At 42.7% G+C, this 18003-nt stretch overlaps 1 protein-coding gene across 7 annotated transcripts in view; it reads left to right on the top strand.

The window, feature by feature from the left end:
* The window catches only part of rad18 (RAD18 E3 ubiquitin protein ligase), a 71643-nt gene that overhangs the window by 40379 nt on the left and 13261 nt on the right, over positions 1-18003 (top strand). For 4 of the 7 annotated variants that reach the window (XM_029683231.2, XM_029683236.2, XM_029683234.2 and 1 more), the window contains 2 exons: positions 4788-4953; positions 15720-15755. In XM_029683231.2, the coding sequence (XP_029539091.2) occupies positions 4788-4953; positions 15720-15755 (202 nt within the window). Of the gene's footprint in view, positions 1-4787; positions 4954-7012; positions 8760-15719; positions 15756-18003 lie in introns of those variants that run through there. The other 3 variants (XM_065001802.1, XM_029683235.2, XM_029683232.2) reach the window with 2 other exon arrangements.

An 18003-nucleotide genomic window follows, 5' to 3' on the forward strand; every position in this document is an offset into this window, starting at 1 on the left:
CCCCCAGCTGTGCCCTGGACACCATATGTGAATTGATTGCTCCCCATTTGTCTTCTGAGTTCCTAATGTTTGGTGACCTAAACTGGGATATGCTACAATCTAAACTAGATGCCCTCAATCTCACACAAATTATCAAGGAACCTACCAGGTACAACTCTAAATCTGTAACCACGGGCACCCTCATAGATATCATCCTGACCAACTAGCCCTCTAAATACACCTTTGCTGTCTACAACTAGGATCTCAGCGATCACTGCCTCATTGCCTGCATCCGTAATGGGTCCATGGTCAAACGACCACCCCTCATCACTGTCAAACGCTCCCTAAAACACTTCAGCGAGCAGGCCTTTCTAATCGACCTGGCCCGGGTATCCTGGAAGGATATTGACCTCATCCCTTCAGTAGAGGATGCTTGGTTGCTCTTTAAAAGTGCTTTTCTCTCCATCTTTAATAAGCGCCCCATTCAAAAAATGTAGAACTAAGAACAGAATCTAGTCTTTGATTCACTCCAGACTTGACTACCCTTGACCAGCACAAAAACATCCTGTGGCGTACTGCATTAACATCGAATAGCCCCGCGATATGCAACTTTTCAGGGAAGTTAGGAACCAATATTCACAGTCAAACAGAAATTTGCATCCTGTAGCACAAGCCTCAAAAAGTTTTGGGACACTGTAAAGTCCATGGAGAATAAGAACACCTCCTCCCAGCTGCACACTACACTGAGGCTAGGAAACACTGTCACCACCGATAATCTACAGAAATTTAGAATTTCAATAAGCATTTTCTACGTCTGTCCATGCTTTCCACCTGGCTACCCCTACCCCAGCCAATAGCTCTGTACCCCCCGAAGCAACTTGCCCTAGCCCCCCCGCTTTTCCTTCACCCAAATCCAGATAGTTGATGTTCTGAACGAGCTGCAAAATCTGGACCCCTACAAATCAACTGGACTAGACAATCTGGACCATCTCTTTCTAAAATTATCCGCTGCAATTGTTGCAACCCCTATTACTAGCCTATTCAAACGCTTTTATGTTTTGTCTGAGATTCCTAAAGATTGGAAAGCTGCCGCGGTCATCCCCCTCTTCAAAGGGGGAGACACTAGACACAAACTGTTACATACCCATATCTATCCTGCCCTGCCTTTTCTAAATTCTTCAAAGCCAAGTTAACAAACAGATCACTGACCATTTCAAATCCCACTGTACCTTCTCCGCAGTCTGGTTTCCGAGCTGGTCATGGGTACACCTCAGCCACGCTCAAGGTCTTAAACTATATCATAACTACCATTGATGAAAGACAGTACTGTGCAGCCGTCTTCATCGACCTGGCCAAAGCTTTCGACTCTGTCAATCACCACATTCTTATCGGCAGACTCAATAGCCTTGGTTTCTCAAATGACTGCCTCGCCTGGTTCACCAACTACTTCTCTGATAGAGTTCAGTGTGTCAAATCGGAGGGCCTGTTGTCCGCAGTCTCTATGGGGTGCCACAGGGTTCAATTCCTGGGCTGATTCTTTTCACTGTATATATCAATGATGTCACTCTTGCTGCTGGTGATTCTTTGATCCACCTCTACGCAGACGACACCATTCTGTATACTTCTGGCCCTTCTTTGGACACTGTGTTAACAAACCTCCCAACGAGCTTCAATGCCATACAACACTACTTCCGTGGCCTCCAGCTACTCTTAAATGCTAGTAAAACTAAATGCATGCTCTTCAACCGATCGCTGCCCGCACCCGCCCTACAAATACCTAGGTGTCTGGCTAGACTGTAAATTCTCCTTCCAGACTCACATTAAGCATCTCCAATCCAAAATTAAATCTAGAATCGGTGTTCCTATTGCGCAACAAAGCCTCCTTCACTCATGCTACTAAACATACCCTTGTAAAACTGACTATCCTACTGATCCTTGACTTCAGCGATGTCATTTTCAAAATAGCCTCCAACACTCTACTCAGACTACATCCAATTTGCTATCACAGTGCCATTCGTTTTTTTCACCAAAGCCCCATATACTACCCACCATTGCGACATGTTTGCTCTCGTTGGCTGGCCCTCGCTTCATATTCGTTGCCAAACCCACTGTCCAGGTCATCTATACGTTTTTGCTAAGTAAAGCCCCGCCTTATCTCAGCTCACTGGTCACCATAGCAACACCCACCCTTAGCACGCGTTCTAGCAGGTATATTTCACTGGCCATCCCCAAAGCCAACACCTCTTTGGCCGCCTTTCATTCCAGTTCTCTGCTGCCAATGACTGGAACGAATTGCAAAAATCCCTGAAGCTGTAGACTTATATCTCCCTCACTAACTTTAAGCATCAGCTGTCAGAGCAGCTTACCGATCACTGCACATGTACACAGCCCATCTGTAAATAGCCCACCCAACTACCTCATCCCTATATTGTTATTTATTTGTGCTCTTTTGCACCCCAGTATCCCTACTTTCTCATCATCATCTTCATCTATCATTCCAGTTTTAATGCTAAATTGAAATGATTTCGCCACTGTCTATTTATTGCCTTACCTCCCTAATCTTACTACATTTGCACACACTGTATATAGATTTTTCTATTGTGTTATTGACTGTACGTTTGTTTATCCCATGTGTAACTCTGTGCTGTTGTTTTTGTCGAACTGCTTTGCTTTATCTTGGCCAGGTCGCAGTTGTAAATGAGAACTTGTTCTCAACTGGCCTACCTGGTGAAATAAAAAAATGTGGAGACAGCTTATTTGAACCCTCTCATATTGGCTCTGATACGTGTTCTGTTATAGTGTTGTTTCAATGTGGGCATTAAGGTGTCCGCATGCTTCCCAGCCAAAAGTTAGATGCATGAACTCTATAGTGTTCGTGCATATATTATGAAGATATTTTATGGCGTTTTGTTCGTTTTGGACTTTTTTTTTTCAGCTGTTCTTGCACACAACATTTTTTGCTGGAGGGAAGCTTCGGAGCCGAAGTCTACGCCCCTTTCGTCGGTGATTGGTCAACAGTAGGACTCATTTTATTGAAAAATAGTCCACCAAACGTCTTGTAATATTGCGCAACTAAGATCTCTTTTTCAAGAAAGTCAATATTTATTTTTTATTTGATTTTTTTTTACCCCTTTTTCTCCCCAATTTCGTGGTGTCCAATTGTTTAGTAGCTACTATCTTGTCTCATCGCTACAACTCCCGTACGGGCTCGGGAGAGACGAAGGTTGAAAGTCATGCGTCCTCCGATACACAACCCAACCAAGCCGCACTGCTTCTTAACACAGCGCCATCCAACCCAGAAGCCAGCCGCACCAATGTGTCGGAGGAAACACCGGCAACCTTGTAAGCGCGCACTGCGCCCGGCCCGCCACGGGAGTCACTAGTGCGCAATGAGACAAGGATTTCCCTACCGGCCAAACCCTCCCTAACCCGGACGACGGTAGGCCAATTGTGTGTCGCCCCACGGACCTCCCGGTCGCGGCCGGTTACGACAGAGCCTGGGCGTGAACCCAGAGTCTCTGGTGGCACAGCTGAAGAACGTCAATATTAATGACCGTTTTCTTCAGTTAGCTTAAATTAATTCCGACTATTTTGAGAAAGTGTATAGTTGTTACGCCTTCTCAAAAAGGGCAAACAGTACTACTATTACCATTTTTAAAATCTTTTTTCAAGCGAAGCTCTTAAGGGAGTATACGAGTACACTCGTTCGGTTCGGCTTGCTGAGTTCGGCTAGGCCCAGCCGAACTGAAGCATGCTGATGTCTTTAGTCATACCCCTTTTAAAGACGCTTGTTAACATGCACACCACCATACCCATGCTGTCTGATGTAGTGCAGGGAATAAATTACAGCCCCAGAGTACAATTCATTTTGTAAGTCGATACACACACTATTACCTCCGAATGTGTGGTTCGTCTTTGGCACATCAGCCAAAAAAGATACACCTGTATTGCATAAAACGTGGAAGCATACTGCCATAACTTGTCGCATAAGTTATTATGTATATATTTTTTGGCTGACATGCAACACACCCACAAGCTCTTTTGGGATTCAGTGTGTTGAATGTCTTGAAAAAATGTCACACTTGTAGTCCACTGAAAGCAATGGCTGCCAACAAAATGACGGAGACTATTAATTTTCGATAAAAGGAAAGATCTAGTATCAAAGTGAGGTGAAGCAAGAGGAGCTCGGTGATCAGTGAGTGAACATTAAGTTGGGGAAGCTTAACAGTATGCTAATTATTGGGGATATTGCAGGGCAATTGACCAATCGAGGCTTGCTATAGCTTCCAGCCCGTGGCTGTTAGTACCTAGCACTACCTAGCATTCTGTTTACTTTCATCTTGAAAAGAAAAAAACACACATGGCGTTTTAACTGTTGACAAATCAAGCGTTTCATTGCTTTACATGGAATTCCCCCGTCACAGAACGAAACGTCAGTATGTGCAGAGGTAATCATATTTATAATGCATAGAATACCATTAACTGCTGGTCATATATTTTGCCCACCGCCTAGAAGACATAGTGGTTTGTTTGTGGTTAAAGGCATTTTGAACATTACATTGGGGAAATATCTATAATATAAGATAGAAATTGACATGGATGACTTTAGCATCTATCATGCAGCCTGCTCACACATCATGTGTACAACGTTAAAACAGGACAGATCCAGATTAAAAGACAAGGTTGTCAAGGACAGTTTCCCAACATAGATTCTTGACAGCTCATTTTCACCAATGATTGATTTTCTACCAGTCTTTTATGACATGATCATTAGTATTGTCCATGTTCTTTTCCATTCCTTTCTGTAGATAAAGCAACAGAACAGGAACAGAGGGATCCCAGTCCCAGTGACTCAGAGGCCTTCTGCATATTGATGACATCACCAGTGGAGGAGCCCTCTGAGGAGCAGCAGCCTTCTGTTGTAGAGGTCATTTCCAGGTCACCCAGCTGTCTCAGTGACGTGTCCATCAGCAGGTGAGCGAGCCCAGGAGACGGCAGAATTGATTAGGGTGAAGTTGCCCCTAGACACTGAATTTGTACATTTTACCCACTAATGGTTAAGGTTAGGATTGGGGAAGGGTATTCTTGATCTGATTCGAGATCTGTACCTTGGGGGAACTTCACCCCAAGCCAGCTGAATAGCTGATTCTCCACTCCTCAACAAGCAGACATTTGACTTGTCTTCCCGGGGTTTCAATGCTTCACAGCTCTCAAAACAGGAGAGCTGTTGTGTGTGTGTGTGTGTGTGTGTGTGTGTGTGTGTGTGTGTGTGGTATTACTGAGGAACTCTGTGTGAAGCTAAAGTCGGACTCTCAGCGGGAGTATTGAGTTGGTTCTGACTCACACAGCTCGTTGCGGGCCTCTGGAAAGAGTTCTATCAGCATTCATACCCCCACAGCCTGCCTGCACTTCAGCCCAGAATAGTTTAAATTGCCTTTTCTTTAGAAAGACACCGCAAGGTTGGCTAGTTGAAGACTAAAGTTACGTGTTGAACATAACACTCTAAATCAGTCACAGATACCTAACAGTACCAAGCTCTATCAAAATAGGGTTATAACTGATCAAAGGAAAATAAAACTATAGTAGATTTCTATTTTTACAGAGATTGATATATTAAATATTTTGATATACAGTATTGGAACAATATACATTATTGTTTTGAAAATATATTTTTTCAAGGAAGCTGGTCGTGAGCCAGGCAGCTGTTAATAGAACACGTGCTGCTTTTGTCTGGAATATCGACCTGGACCCCAAAGGATGCAGATTCGTAGAGCCATCAGCTACAGAATGTAATTAATAGTGTGCTCCCTTGTTCAGAGTGTCAGACCTGTGTATGCTGTGTGCCAGAGGGCCTTATCAAATAAGCACTATGAGATGTCCAGACTCCCACCACAATTTAGAGCTCTATACAGCAAGTTTTTTTTTTTTTTTGGCAGAGGCTGATGTTCCATTGACCTGCTCCTATTCATATGAGGCCCTAGAGCTTCACGCAAATATGCTTTTCTGTCGCCCCACATTCTGCCTGTATGGAGCTGGAAGTGTGTCTGTGTGAAATCTGGCAGGTGTGATAATTAATTATAACCCTGTGTGTGTGTGTGCACATCACCTGCCTCTGATAAAGCCACCGCCTGCCTGCCTGGCTCGGCTTCCAGCTGGGGACTCGGACACCTGACAATGCTCTGAACCACACTACTTAAATTGCCTCTTAGCCGGCGCTATCATCAGAGCAGCACTTGGTCAGACCTCTCTCCCACTCCCCCCAGTAATGAGCCAGTTAGTCAGTCAGACGGAGAGCTGCTCCATGCTCCAGCAACCTGCTCTAATAGCTAACAGACAGGCATTAGCCCCACCAGTTGCTACGGCCCACTTACTTACCTAACTCTTTATGCAGATAGACATTTCATTAGTCTTCCCCTGGAGGGGCACCAAGAGGAGTGCTCTCACCATCCAGAGGCAATTTACTCTCTGTTTGTTCGCATTAAGGCATGTAAATGTATTGTAAAAGTGTTTTATTAGGACTTCCAGGGAGATATGCACAAATATTGGCTTCCTCTTTCAGAAAAGGCTCGCTAAAAATCGATTGCATATATCCTTCTCATCCTTTATCCATCCCATCCAGGGTTTACATGATCTTTCAGGTGAGAGTCAGCCATTACTGAATAATCTTCACACCTGCTTGAGCAGATTCATCTTTTGGTCATCAAATAGAAATCTTCTCACCAGGTGTCACTCTGTTTCGAATTTATTCCTGTTTCCATTCATATGATTGTAATGCTACCGTTTTTCACTCCTGCTTCCGGAGGTCACATTGTGATCCTGTGTGAGTGTGAACCCCAGACTGAGCAGAGGGAGATGAGGCCTCCAGGCTTGTGCCATCTCTTCTGTCTGTATTTACTCACCTGTCAGCGCCTATTAGAGCCCTCTTTATGTGGTAGGCTGTCATGTTACTGTTAGGCGATAACACAAAAATGCATCAGCTTTTTTACCCAATGGTGTAATAATTAGGCTATTCTGTTTGCTCCCTGTTCCACAGTCGAGAACTTCCAAGGGATTATACAGCCCTCAAAGACCATCTTTGGGAGAAGAGCTCTTCACAAAAGTATTTTTTTATTCCACACACAGTAATAAAACATGATCTTTGTCCAGGCAAAGTGATGAAAAGCTCTTTAATGAATTCAACTTGCATAGAGGGGTGTTGTTGAAGAATCCTGAGAAAGTTTTGCTGCACTCTCCACAGGTGTTGGGTATTTAGAGCATCTCTGAAGAGAACATTTAATGCTGTCTTCTAATCTTACATAAGTGAAAGGCCAGACGTATGGAGGTACATACTATAAGCAGGTCCTTGTTTGGTTTTGATTGAATGTTTAGGAGAGAAACATTACTTGCAGTATTCTGCTCATTATGGGATAAATCAGGGCTGCTCAACGCAGGTGTTCAGGAGAGATTGATCCAATGTGTTTGCTTTTTTGTGGTTCTCTCCGGTTGTTATTTCTGGTGAATCTCATTCCTTCTGCACACTATGGCAGTTTATTCAGCCTCCACTTGCTTTATTGATTTTATCTTTAAGTTCCCCTCCCTGACATGTATTGATTTACTTTCAAGAGAAGAGAATAATATAAAGGAAAATGTTGCAAAAATAACACTGAAATAGTGAGTAGGCTACATACATTATATTTGTATATTGATAAGGCTACATGAAGAACTTACAAACTTCACTTTCAAAAAGGCCGACTTAGGGCTGAATTCATTTTCACTTAAATAGCCATCTTAAGCTTAGACAAAGTTCTACAAAGTACTAGTAAATACGTTTTTTCCCCCTGTTTAATACATTTGCTAACATTTCGAAAAACCTGTTTTTTGCTCTGTCATTATGGGGTATTGTGTGTAGATGGATAAAATCATCTATTTTAGAATAAGGCTGTAACGTAACAACATGTAAAAAATAAATAAAAAAAGTCAAGGGATCTGAATGCTTTCCGGAAGCACTGTAGATTAAGCCATGGAGTGCAGCATGGGCAACACAATGTATGACACGGATTTCCTTTTCTGATCAATTTCTCTTCAGTATAAAGATTATACTGAACAAGTGAGTAAAAGTTATGCAACGTCAAATTAGCTAGTCGTCTTTCCAAGTATATCGACTCATTAATTTAATGGACTCAGAGGGGATGTGTAGTTTTTACAAAGCAAGGGTTAATCCCCTGATAAAGTGTTTTATTAGCAGTCAGAAGTTCGCTAGAGGTTCCTCTCTGTTAGGTTATCATTTTTTGTTCATTTTCCCCTGGCCAGGAAGTATTCACGCTGGGCTTTTCATTATTAATATTAATAGCCTTCCAATGAAAAGAACCAGCTTCAAAGAGGCCTAGTTTAATCCATTTTGATGGGCTCCTTGTCCTGGGTTGTCCTTACCTGCCTCCCAGGCCCTCCGTGGCCCCAAGACACTGATCTCAGGGGATTCAAGCCAAATCGGGTCATATTTGCTTATGCCTGGCACCACACACACTTACCATTCCTCTGTTTCACAGCCAAGTTTAACCCACCGTTTCAGGTACTATTTTTGGATGAAGAACTCAGTAAACCTCACATCATCCCGGCTATTGTATTTCATCCAGGCCAAAATTAGCTGCTTGATATGATGACCATGTGATATGCCAAGTAAGGGATTTTTTTTTTTTTTAACATGCAATGCGATGGCACAGTTAGGGCTGGCACAATTACTGTATAACCTTGTAACCAACAGTTATGAATGAAGACCGTCATGAAAATAAAATAACCCTCATAAAAACAATTGCAATGGCTGCCTGGTATTGTGACGCAATAATTTCCATTAATGGGTTACACTTCCTGCATTTACTTCCTACAATGCTTCTGGCAATTTGTCACCAGCAGAGAGAAAGAGGCTAAGCGGGAGGGAGTTTACTCCGAATTTCGGTTTGTAGATCAACGAGTATGGTTACGTGCACACAATAATACAATTGTTGTGAATAGTCAGATAAATATAGTGGCTCGCCCTTGGCATTTTTCCTATTTTGTTGCCTTACAACCTGGAATTAAAATTGTTTTTTGGGGGAGGGTTTGTATCATTTGATTTACACAACATGCCTACCACTTTGAAGATGCAAAATAGTTTTTATTGTGAAACAAACAAGAAAAAAAGACAAAACTGAATTTGAGCGTAACTACTCACCCCCCCCCCCCCCCAAAAGTCCATACATTGTAGAGCCACCTTTTGCAGCAATTACAGCTGCAAGTCTCTTGGGGTATGTCTCTGTAAGCTTTGCACATCTAACCACTGGGATTTTTGCCCATTCTTCAAGGCAAAACTGCTCTAGCTCCTTCAAGTTGGATGGGTTTCGCTGGTGTACAGCAATCTTTAAGTCATACAACAGATTCTCAATTGGATTGAGGTATGGGCTTTGACTAGGCCATTCCAAGACATTTAAATGTTTCCCCTTAAACCACTCGAGTGTTGCTTTAGCAGTATGCTTAGTGTCATTGTCCCGCTGGAAGGTAAACCTCTGTCCCAGTCTCAAATCTGTGGAAAACTGATACAAGTCTCCCTCAAGAATTTCCTTGTATTTAGCGCACCCAGCATTCCTTCAATTCTGACCAGTTTCTCAGTCCCTGCCAATGATAAACATTCCCACAGCATGATGCTGCCACCACCATGCTTCACTTTGGGGATGGTGTTCTCGGGGTGATGTGAAGTATTGGGTTTGCACCAGACATAGATTTTTCCTTGATGGCCAAAAAACAAAATGTTTGTCTCATCTGACCAGACTACCTTCTTCCATATGTTTGGGGAGTCTCCTCCTTTTGGCAAACACCAAACGTGTTTTCATTTTTTTTCTTTAAGCAATGGCTTTTTTCTGCCCACTCTTCTGTAAAGCCCAGCTCCGTGGAGTGTACGGCTTAAATTGGTACAATGGACAGATATTCCAATCTCAGCTGTGGAGCTTTGCAGCTCCTTCAGGGTTATCTTTGGTCTCTTTGTTGCCTCTCTGATTAATGCCCTCCTTGCCTGGTCCGTGAGTTTTGGTGGGTGGCCCTCTCTAGGCAGGTTTGTTGTGGTGCCATATTCTTTCCATTTTTTAATAATGGATTTAATGGTGCTCCGTGGGATGTTTTGGATATTTTTTCATAACCCAACCCTGATCTGTACTTCTCCAAAACTTTGACCCTGGCCTGTTTTAAGAGCTCTTTGGTCTTCATGGTGCCGCTTGCTTGGTGGTGCCCCTTGCTTTGAGGTGTTGCAGACTCTGGGGCCTTTCAGAACAGGTGGGGTGGCAGGTAGCCTAGTGGCTAAAGCATTGAACTAGTAACCGCAGGATCGAATCCCCATGGCAGTTAACCCACTGTTCCTAGGCCATCATTGAAAATAAGAATATGTTCTTAACCGACTTGGCTAGTTAAATAAAGCCCCCCTCCAAAATAGGTACAGTTGAATACAGTTGAAGTTGGAAGTTTACATACACCTTAGCCAAATACATTTAAACTCAGTTTTTCACAATTCCTGACATTTAATCATAATAAAATACCCTGTCTTAGGTCAGTTGGGATCACCACTTTATTTTAAGAACGTGAAATGTCAGAATAATAGTAGAGTGATTTATTTCAGGTTTTATTTCTTTCCTCACATTCCCAGTGGGTCAGATGTTTAAATACACTCAATTAGTATTTGGTAGCATTGCCTTTAAATGGTTTAACTTGGGTCAAAAGTTTCAGGTAGCCTTCCACAAGCTTCCCACAATAAGTTGGGTGAGTTTTGTCCCATTCCCCCTGACAGAGCTGGTGTAACTGAGTCAGGTTTGTAAGCCTCCTTGCTCGCACATGCTTTTTCAGTTCTGCCGACAACTTTTCTATAGGATTGATGTCAGGGCTTTGTGATGGCCACTCCAATATCTTAACTTTGAAGCCATTTTGCCACAACATTGAAAGTATGCTTGGGGTCATTTTCCATTTGGAAGACCCATTTGCGACCAAGCTTTAACTTCCTGACTGATGTCTTGAGATGTTTCTTCAATATATCGACATAATTTAGAAGAGCAGTGGCTTCTTCTTGCTGAGTGGCCTTTCAGGTTATGTCGATACAGGACTCGTTTTACTGTGGATATAGATACTTTTGTACCTGTTTCCTCCAGCTTCTTCACAAGGTCCTTTGCTGTTGTTCTGGGATGAATTTGCACTTTTTACACCAACGTGCGTTCATCTCTAGGAGACAGAACGCGTCTCCTTCCTGAGCAGTATGACGCTGTGTGGTCCAATGGTGTTTATACTGGTGTACTATTGTTTGTACAGATGAACGTGGTACCTTCAGGTGTTTAGAAATATCTCCCAAGGATGAACCAGACTTGTGGAGGTCTACATTTGTCTTTCTGAGGTCTTGGCTGATTTCTTTTGATTTTCCCATGATGTCAAGCAAAAAGGCACTGATTTTGAAGGTAGGCCTTGAAACACATCCACAGGTACACCTCCAATTCACTCAAATTATGTCAATTAACCTATCAGAAGCTGTTTAAATGCACAGTCAACTTAGTGTATGTAAACCTCTGACCCACTGGAATTGTGGTCCAGTGAGTTATAAGTGAAATAATCTGTCTGTAAACAATTGTTGGAAAAATTGCTTGTGCATGCACAAAGTAGATGTCCTAACTGACTTGCCAAAACTATAGTTTGTTAACAAGATATTTGTGGAGTGGTTGCAAAATGAGTTTTAATGACTCCAACTTAAGTATGTAAACTTCCGACTGTGTGTGTGTGTGTGTGTGTGTGTGTGTGTGTGTGTGTGTGTGTGTGTGTGTGTGTGTGTGTGTCATGTATCCCATATGTATGCAGTATAGTCGTGGCTAAAAGTTTTGAGAATGACACAAATATTAATTTCTACAAAGTTTGATGCTTCAGTGTCTTTAGATATTTTAGTCAGATGTTACTATGGAATACTGGGGTATAATTACAAGCATTTCATGTGTCAAAGGCTTTTATTGACAATTACATGAAGTTGATGCAAAGAGTCAATATTTGCAGTGTTGACCTTTCTTTTTCAAGACCTCTGCAATCTGCCCTGGCATGCTGACAATTAACCTCTGGGCCACATCCTGACTGATGGCAGCCCATTCTTGCATAATCAATTCTTGGAATTTGTCAGAATTTCTGGGTATTTGTTTGTCCACCCAACTCTTGAGAATTGACTACAAGTTCTCAATGGGATTAAGGTCTGGGGAGTTTCCTGGCCATGGACCCAAAATGTTTTGTTCCCCGAGCCATTGAGTTATCACTTTTACCTTATGGCAAGGTGCTCCATCATGCTGGAAAAGGCATTGTTCGTCACCAAACTGTTCCTGGATGGTTGGGAGAAGTTGCTCTCGGAGGATATGTTGGTACCATTCTTTATTCATGGCTGTGTTCTTAGGCAGAATTGTGAGTGAGCCCATTCCCTTGGCTGAGAGGCAACCCCAGACATGAATGGTCTCAGGATGCTTTACTATTGGCATGACACAGGACTGATGGTAGAGCTCACCTTGTCTTCTCCGGACAAGCTTTTTTCCGGATTCCCCAAACAATCGGAAAGGGGATTCATCCTAGAAAATGACTTTACTCCAGTCCTCAGCAGTCCAATCCCTGTACCTTTTGCTGAATTTCAGTCTGTCCCTGATGCTTTTCCTGGAGAGAATTGGATTCTTTGCTGCCCTTTTTGATTCCAGGCCATCCTCCAAAAGTCTTCGCCACGTGCAGATGCACTCACACCTGCCTGCTGCCATTCCTGAGCAAGCTCTGTACTGGTGGTGCCATTATTCTGCAGCTGAATCAACTTCAGGAGACGGTCCTGGTGCTTGCTGGACTTTCTTGGGTGCCCTGAATCCTTCTTCACAACAATTGAACCACTCTCCTTGAAGTTCTTGATGATCCAATAAATTTCAGGTGCAATCTTACTGGCAGCAATATCCTTGCCTGTGAAGCCCTTTTTGTGGAAAGCAATGACGACGGCACGTGTTTCCTTGCAGGTAGCCATGATTGACAGAGGAAGAACAATGATTCCAAGCACCACCCTCCTTTTGAAACTTCCAGTCTGTTATTCAAACTCAATCAGCATGACATAGTGATCTCCAGCCTTGTCCTCGTCAACACTCACACCTGTGTTAATGAGAGAATCACTGACATGATGTCAGCTGGTCCTTTTGTGGCAGGGCTGAAATGCAGTGGAAATGTTTTTGGGTGATTCAGTTCATTTGCATGGCAAAGAGGGACCTTGCAATTCTTCTGATCACTCTTCATAACATTTTTGTCATATTGGTCCCGTATTAGTGTTTTCTATCCCTGGGCTGGGCCATAGTCCAAACGACTCAGCTGGTTAGTATCACCTGGACAGTGTTCTTTCTCTATGTCTGTCTCCTCCCTTTCTCTCTCTTCCTCTCTGTCCAAAAGGCAGAGAAACCACCCAGGGAGAAAATGATTCAGTGAAGTGCTTTCCTTTTCCTAATCTTTGATACCACTTTGACAATCACAATTGTGTTTTTTTGTCTTTGACCCCCCCCACGCTCATAAGCAGAGCCGAGAGTGGGTCTTACAAAGACTGCAAGGTGCTAACTCTCCTGAAATATGCATTTCTTGGGTTTACCTTTTCTTTTGTTTGTGTGTCGTGTGGCCCACATACATTATTCCATTATTACATCGTTCCATCTGTTAGTCACATGTCTGTGGAATTTGTTCCGTTTATGTCTCAGTTGTTGAATCTTATGTTCATACAAATATTTACACATGTTAAGTTTGCTGAAAATAAACTCAGTTGACAGTGAGAGGACGTTTCTTTTTTTGCTGAGTTTATTTCTATAGATTCATTTTTGTCAAATGTGTCCCGTATTAGTGTTTTCTGTCCCTGGGCTAGGCCATAGTCCAAACGACTCCGCTGGATAGTATCACAGGGGGACAGCATTCTCTCTCTCGCTCTCTGTGTCTGTCTCCCCTCTTTCTCTCTCTTCCCCTCTGTCCAAAAGGCAAATAAACCACCCAGGAAGAAAATTACTCTGTGAAGTGCTTTCCTTTTCCTGATCTTTGATACCACTTTGACAATCACAATTGTGTTGTTTTTGTCATTGACCCCCCCACGCCTATAAGCAGAGTCGAGAGTGGTTCTTAGAAAGACTGCAAAGTGCTAACTCTCCTGAAATGCATTTTTTTGGGTTGACCTTTCTTTTGTTTGTGTGTTGTGTGCCCCATGCTTTTTTCTGAATCCCATATCATCCCCCAAAGTCACCAAGGCCTTCAGAAGCACAACTGATTTTGCGACTTGTTACAGAGGTCTTCCCTGTGGCAGGACTCCTGAGTCGCTGGCTGTGCCTCGTTAGGATGCAGCCTCCAGCTTGCGAATTTACACCATTTTCTCCACAGAGCTGCTGCTCATTGCTCCCGTAGGCTTTTCATTAGAGAGACAAATTTCAGCAATCATCTTACAGGCTGACCCAACCTCGAGCCTTGATCCCCCAGCCCTGCCCACTGAGTCACAGAGCTCAGCCTCTGCCCCAGCACCTCTTCAGCCCAATCCAGTCCTAAGTCCTTATCGCACAGACCAGCCGGCTACAATAGGGAACTGCAGACCCAGTGCTGAATGCTGGTTCGTCCTCATACTCTAGGACCCCACAGACCAGGAACAGGAACGTGCTGTCCGGGGCCCTCTTTTGGCTGAACCTACAGTATATGAATTGATTTCAATTCAGGCATATACACATTGATATCGACATGGATATCTGTATGTATCGATAAGTATATTTCACTGGTCACCCCCAAAGCCAATTCCTCCTTTGGCCACATTTCCTTCCAGTTCTCTGCTGCCAATGACTGGAACGAATTGCAAAAATCACTGAAGCTGGCGACTCATATCTCCCTCTTTAACTTTAAGCACCAGCTGTCAGAACAGCTCACAGATCACTGCGCCTGTACATAGCCCATCTGTAAATCAGCCCACCCAACTACCTCATCCCCATACTGTTTAAAAAATAAATATATCCTTTGCACCCCATTATCTCTACTTGCACATTCATCTTCTGCACATCTATCACACCAGTGTTTAATTGCTAAATTGTAATTATTTTGCCACTATGGCCTATTTATTGCCTTACCTCCCTTATCTTACCTCATTTGCACACACTGTATATAGACTTTTCTATTGTGTTATTGACTGTATGTTTGTTTATTCCATGTGTAACTGTGTTGTTGTTTGTGACGCACTGCTTTGCTTTATCATGGCCAGGTCGCAGTTGTAAATGACAACTTGTTCTTAACTAGCCTACCTGGTTAAATAAAGGTGAAACAAAAAAGTCTCAGTCCAAATAAGTTATTTCAGGTGTTGATTTCCGAAAACTCTTCTCTCAGTGTGATGTATTGCATTACTATATATAATCTGTCAGAAACCTGCATCCTGTTTGTTGCACATGTTCTTCCCACCATTTAGCTGGGTGGCAGCAGCATACAAATGTGCTTTCGAAGTAGGAGAGTTGGATGTGAGAGATATGCTCTGTCAACATAAGTTATGAGGCGAGGGAGGGCTGCTGATGAGATGTGTGTTATGTGTTATGGCCCTATTTTTAGCCTGATGGTGTTGGTTTCAATGACTGGTGCCAATTCTGCAGCCAGGCTTAACTCTCTATCTCTTTCTTATCTGTTCCACTTAAGTGCTGCTCCGTTGTGATGACTGGTTGACGCTCTGAACACTATTAATAGCAAGTTTCTCCTCTCTGTTTTCTCAGTTCCATCTCCGACGTCTTCGCTGACAGATGCTATGAGTAAGTTATTCTGCTCTTCAGACAAATTTAATAACAAAACCTTCACACACAACACTGATGTTTGGAAACATGCGGCCTCATCATGTCAGCTCCTGCCATGTTGCCACATCAGGACATCTGTTGGAGACGGGCAGTCTTCAGCTCAATTCTGCTAGCTGGGTTTTTGTCATTTGGAGTTAGCTGATGCGAGGAAATTGCCAATAGTGGGTAATTGTAGGCCTCACTGATGGGCAGATTGGATCTGAAATTGCTGATGCAACTGCTAGGACAGCTGCCTTGCTTGACTTGACACGGATTAATGCTTTTTCAACTAACAATCTGCTAATGTCAGGTTTGGTTTTCACAAGGCATAATGGGACCCATATCGTCCAAAAAGTTATTATTTTGACTCATCTGTCCATAGAACATTATTACAAGAGTCTTGATGATCATCCAGGTGCTTCCATGTGCTTTTTGGCGAACTTGAGTCAACTTTTTGGACAACATGGGTTCCATTATGCCTGGAGAACACCAAACAATGCATTCCACAGTAAGAACCTTATACCAAGGGTCAAGCATGGTGGTGGTAGTGTGATGGTTTGGGGGTGCTTTGCTGCCTCAGGACCTGGACGACTTGCCTTAATAGAAGGAACTGTGAATTCTGCTCTGTATCAGATAATTCTACAGGAGAATGTCAGGATATCTGTCTGTGAGCTGAAACTGAAGCACAGCTGGGTCATGTAGCAAGACATTGATCCAAAACACACAATGTTTGCGTGTGTCTACATGAAAATGATTAGAAAGCAACTAATTAGAAGTTTTGGAATTGCCTAGTCAAAGTCAAGACCTAATCCCAATTGAGATCTTGTGGCAGGACTTGAAATGCATAGTTCATGCTTGAAAACCCACAAATATTGCTTAGTTAAAGAAGTTCCTCATGCAAGAGTAGGCCAAAGGTCCTCCACAGCGATGTGAGAGACTGATCAATAACTACAGGAAGCATTTGGTTGCAGTCATTGCAGCTAAAGATGGCACAACCAGTTATTGAGTGTAATGGGGCAATTGCTTTTTCAAAAAGAATTGTTATTTGTAATCTCAGATTCCTTATGTAATAATGGGTTTTGGTTGAATATCTGATAACATTCAGTTTCAAAAATATGCAAAAAGGAGCAAATACTTTCTCACAGCACTGTACCATAAACCTACTTCCAAGGTTTTGGTCCCTCCAGTCTCAAGTCGTAAGGCCCCCTACAGCCTATGATTGTTTGAAGTGTAGTCAGGCAAGGTGCAGCTCCGGCTCACCCTCCACCTCAGAGTAATGATCAGTCCTGTTGCACAGCTGGTTCCCATGTCATGGCTGGTGTTTATATTCGTTATGTATCTTATTTATCACATTCGCACATCGTACAGATACAGAGCCTTTGAGCAGAACATCTGTCAGACAGCGCTTTAATAAACCCAATCATTGCATACAATTCTAAATGCTAATTAGTTTATTAAAAATCATTTTGGGCTACGATTAAACAAATTATCTTTATTTCTCAACTGGTAATTGAGGCGTGCTTCCCATTCCCCATTAAAATGCATCGGAAGGCAGGCTTCACCACTTTGCAACGAGTTGGAGGCAGTATGCATTTAACTACTTAATTGAACATTTTACTGAGGCATGTTTTCCTTGCTTCAAAGTAGCCTAAGCAAAATTGGACCATATCCGTGGAGGCAATTGTTTTTACAAAGACTTCCAAATGCCATTGAAACCAGTACCCTATTTTTCTCATGTTCTGTTGGTTTTCAACTTCCTTTCGTTGTCTGTTGGCCAAATGTACATTGGCATGTAGCCTACTGCCTTGTGCACATTGCAGCGATAATAACGTTAATAAATAATATCTTATCAACATTTTAAGCTAAACTTTCTGATCTGTTGCATCAGAATTCACTGCTTTAATTTTTTTTTTTATGTAGGCCTACTGGTTGTATGAATTTGGGATATATCTCCCCACACTGTCCCAGAGTCTGTTTGGGCTATTTCTTTCTCAACAAACTGACCAACTTTTCTATTAGGGGGGATAGTAGATTTAATTAAATTGGCAAAATTATATAGCCTAATTAGCCTACTCCTGTCTATGCAGAAATACATTTTAAAAAATGCTCAACTTAATTGAGCGAACAACAGTAGTCCTATAGCCTATCTTATTGGCACCGACCGAGAGCATCAGTGTGCACTGCATATTCACTCTTTATTATGGTTTGGTCATTGCCACCTCCAGTT

The sequence above is a fragment of the Oncorhynchus nerka genome, linkage group LG15, assembly GCF_034236695.1.
Source record: "Oncorhynchus nerka isolate Pitt River linkage group LG15, Oner_Uvic_2.0, whole genome shotgun sequence".
Taxonomy (NCBI): Eukaryota; Metazoa; Chordata; class Actinopteri; order Salmoniformes; family Salmonidae; genus Oncorhynchus; species Oncorhynchus nerka.